Here is a 3,651-nt window from a genome sequence, read left to right as displayed (position 1 = left end):
GGGATTCAATTATTTTCCCCCCTACTAATCTACACAACCTGATCCACATGTTCAAAGTGAAATTTGTATTTTATTTTTTACCTAAATTAAAACATTTACACCTCAGAGTTGAGTGATGGTTTGATGAGCATGAAAACAAAATGTAAATCATACGCCAGTCTTCTCAGTCACAACATCTCAACCAAATGAACACCTATGGGTGATTCTGGAGCGGCGCCTGAGACAATGTTTTCCACCACTACCAACAAAACACCAAAAACTATGGATGTCTCATCCCTGCAATAGAGATCAAGACACTTGCAGAATCTATGCCAAGGCGCATTGAAGCTGTTCTGGCTCATGGTGGCCCAGTTACCTGTATATCCATTGTTTTGTCAAAATTGCTCGAGCTCAGTCAATTTTGTTGGGGTTCATTGATTGACTTAAGACTGGACCACGCAATCTCTTGGAAAGCCATTCTGGTGTATTGTCACACAGAAAAATAAAACTCTATCCCAGGGTTAGGTATTCAGTAGACTGAGGCAGGTTTGACTCCATTTGTATTTTTATTTTTTTAACAAACAAAGCATTTGTGTTTAGTGAGTCTGCCAGATCAGAGGCAGTAGGGATGACAAGTGATGTTCTCTTAATAAGTGTGCGAATTAGACCATTTTCTGTCCTGCTAAGCATTCAAAATGTAATGAGTACTTTTGGGTGTTAGGCAAAATGTATAGGGTAAAAAGTACATAATTTTCTTTGGGAATGTAGTGAAGTAAAAATTTAAATAGTAAAGTACAGATACTTTAAAGTATTTTTACACCACTGGAATTCCGCATTCGTGGACACAAAATGCTTTGAGCGTAAACATTACCAATAATGTAAATAAGGGCATGGCATTTCTCATCAAGGAGGGGTTTCTGGGCCACAGAACATCATACTGTTTCCAAAACAGCTGCCATCTCCTTGAATTGCCTGTAGAAGTTCTGCAAAGAGAGTAGGAAAAGTCAGTCAGTAAATAGAATAGATTGTAATTTGTTCAGAATGTTTTTTCTGATGCAATGTTTCCCTCTCACTCACACACACAACAGGCCCGGTTTCCAACAGAGCAGGATCCAAAAGTGTTGGGGTAAACTGCCTAAGGTATTTTACTGAGAGTAAAGGGCGGTTGTACAGTAGCAACATATAAGCAAACCATTCAATCATCTCAAACATCACTCATCCATTGCTTTTAGATAAAGAATAAACTGACCTGGAATTGTGCAATGGTCATTTCAAAGGACCGTTGGGAGATCTGTCCAGAGGTGTCTGCGATCTTCAACAGGAGGGAGACGTGGGGGGAGTTGAGAGAGCGACAGGTGTCCGAGCTCACCGCCATGCCCAGCTTCCACTGCATGTCCACCAGCTAGACAGGCACACCAATGGTTAAATCAACAACTCTACTTGCATCTACAGATGGCAAAGCATTTACAGTATATTTAAAAAGTATTCAAACCCCCTCCACTGGCGGGTTAATCAATTTAATGAAGCTACATTTCTAACAGTATAAACAGCACAACAAATACAATAATACTCAATCTCAGTCAGTGCTATCAAAAAAAGGTTTGAAAGTTTCTAGTACAGCCAATAGGGCAGTGCAAAATTGGCCCAGCGTCATCCGGATTTAGCCAGCGTAGGCCGTTATTGTAAATAAGAGTTTGTTCTTAACTGACTTGCCTAGTTATTTATAAATACATGTATATTTTTTAACACCTACAGTAAACAGGACTGTGGGAGCTATAGGCCTATGTCATTTAAATAAAAACCTCGAACCCACCTGTCCCTGACTTCTGTAAATATGTGTATTTTACACTCCAGCAGTGGCCTTACATTGAGATAAATATCATAAAAGACTAACTTTTAGCATTTCTTCCTCAAAGTGCCATGGTCTGCTGCACCATATGCATTTTAACATTAGAATAGCCGGGAATCGAGTAGCCTACCATTAACCGCCAGTCTAATAAATCAATGTAATAGACACGATCACAAATAAATCCATTAACATTTTGTTGAGTTCATATAACACATGGTACTAAGACAATTTATTTCAAAATAACAGAACAGCATGTTTTGTTAATTTAGCAGACATCACATGCTTATATTCCCCAGACCTTTACAACAATGAATGACGGATTATAACAGAATCCAATAAAATGATCATTAGCAAATATCGATTTGGGGACTATCATCAGTGGGCATGGAGCTATGGTTATTCTAGGAAAACATTTTGAAAGGGAGACCATCTGTAAAACATTGCGTTGTTCGGCAAAACAAGGTTCATTAAAAACCTTGGAATATGTTCTTTCGGATAGGATATAGCAATCAAAACGTTTGGCCAGCATGGACCGCTGTAGGATTATGTGGAAAAGTAAGCAAGCGCTAACAAGCTTGATAAGATGCCAACAAAAATGCCTGCTGGTGGTCAAACTAGCATTAATGGCAACAATGAATGATATGATGCAACTTTTAAATAAGGACACACTGTAGATAACACGGCATTCAATCACTGATCAATTTGTGCAGTGTGACTGCCTTGCAGACGCTCTGGAAACTGGCTTCAGTCTTGTGGAAGACTATGATTGGTTGATAAGCTGAATTAGGTGTATTATACTGTAGCTTTGACTGGGGCAAAAGCCTGCACTCACACTTGCCCTTTGTGGGTACAATTCCCCATCCTTAATTAGGAGAATCCAGTACCCAATTCCATAACTTCTGGCCACTTCAAGTGCTGCATACTTCCTTGCTACACCTTGCCCTCTATAATTTCTAAACCATATCAAATATACACAAGTACCTATGGTGTAGGAGCTAGCCTGGTGGTCCATAGGACTTGGCTATACAGCAAAGATAGATATGGGACCAGGCTAAGGAGCAAGGAGTTGACCTGGAATTAGGCAAGAGAAGAATCGATTTGTTTTGGTGGGCTCCAGTAGCTGGGTGTAGGCCTACCTGTCCGATGCTAAGCATGGCTTGGGACTGTTGGTGCGTGTTGACTAGGGCACCCTGATCACTCCATAGCCGATGGAGCACCTGAAGGGCAGCTTTGGACCACTTACTGCTGCCCTCTCCCAGCCTAGCTACCAGTACATCAGCAGAGAGGTTGTTCTTTTCAGTCGACCTGTTAAAAATACAACACGTGTTTATTTAACACAGACGTCTGAACCCAGTCAACATATACAGTGCATTTGAACCCCTTCCCCATTTTCTTACGTTACAGCCTCATTCTAAAATTCTCAGAAATCTACACACGATACCCCATAATGACAAATCAAAAATAGGTTTATAGAAAATGTCGCACATTTAGAAAAAATTAACTGAAATATCACATTAACATAAAGTACTCAGAACCTTTCAGTACTTTGGCAGCGATTATAAACTTCAGTCTTCTTGGGTATGACTACAAGCTTGGCATACCTGTATTTGGGGAGCTTCTCCCATTCTTCTCAAGCTCTGTCAAGTTAGATGGGGAGCGTCGCTGCAAAGCTATTTTCAAGTCTCTCCAGAGATGTTCGAACGAACAGGTTCAAGTCTGGGCTTTGGCTGGGCCACAAGGACATTTAGAGACTTGTCCCGAAGCCACTCCTGTGTTGTCTTGGCTGTGTGCTTAGGGTCATTGTCCTGTTGGAAGGTGAACGT

The 3,651-nt window shown here is 40.7% G+C and overlaps 1 protein-coding gene across 2 annotated transcripts in view; it reads right to left on the bottom strand.

Annotated features, from left to right (window-relative positions):
* Positions 1–617: 617 nt before the first annotated feature.
* commd6 (COMM domain containing 6) overlaps positions 618–3,651 on the bottom strand; it is an 8,214-nt gene continuing 5,180 nt past the window's right edge. The window contains exons 5-7 of one of the 2 annotated variants that reach the window (XM_024388628.1): positions 2,965–3,133; positions 1,229–1,381; positions 618–962 (exon numbers count right to left, since the gene is read on the bottom strand). In XM_024388628.1, coding sequence (XP_024244396.1) covers positions 912–962; positions 1,229–1,381; positions 2,965–3,133 — 373 coding nt within the window. In that variant the 3' untranslated portion in view covers positions 618–911. The remainder of the gene's footprint in view (positions 963–1,228; positions 1,382–2,964; positions 3,134–3,651) is intronic. The other variant, XM_042306893.1, reaches the window with a different exon arrangement.

The sequence above is a fragment of the Oncorhynchus tshawytscha genome, linkage group LG26 (genome assembly GCF_018296145.1).
Source record: "Oncorhynchus tshawytscha isolate Ot180627B linkage group LG26, Otsh_v2.0, whole genome shotgun sequence".
Classification (NCBI taxonomy): domain Eukaryota; kingdom Metazoa; phylum Chordata; class Actinopteri; order Salmoniformes; family Salmonidae; genus Oncorhynchus; species Oncorhynchus tshawytscha.
Note: the sequence above shows the minus strand (reverse complement) of the source record. Positions and strands in the feature narration are given on the sequence as shown.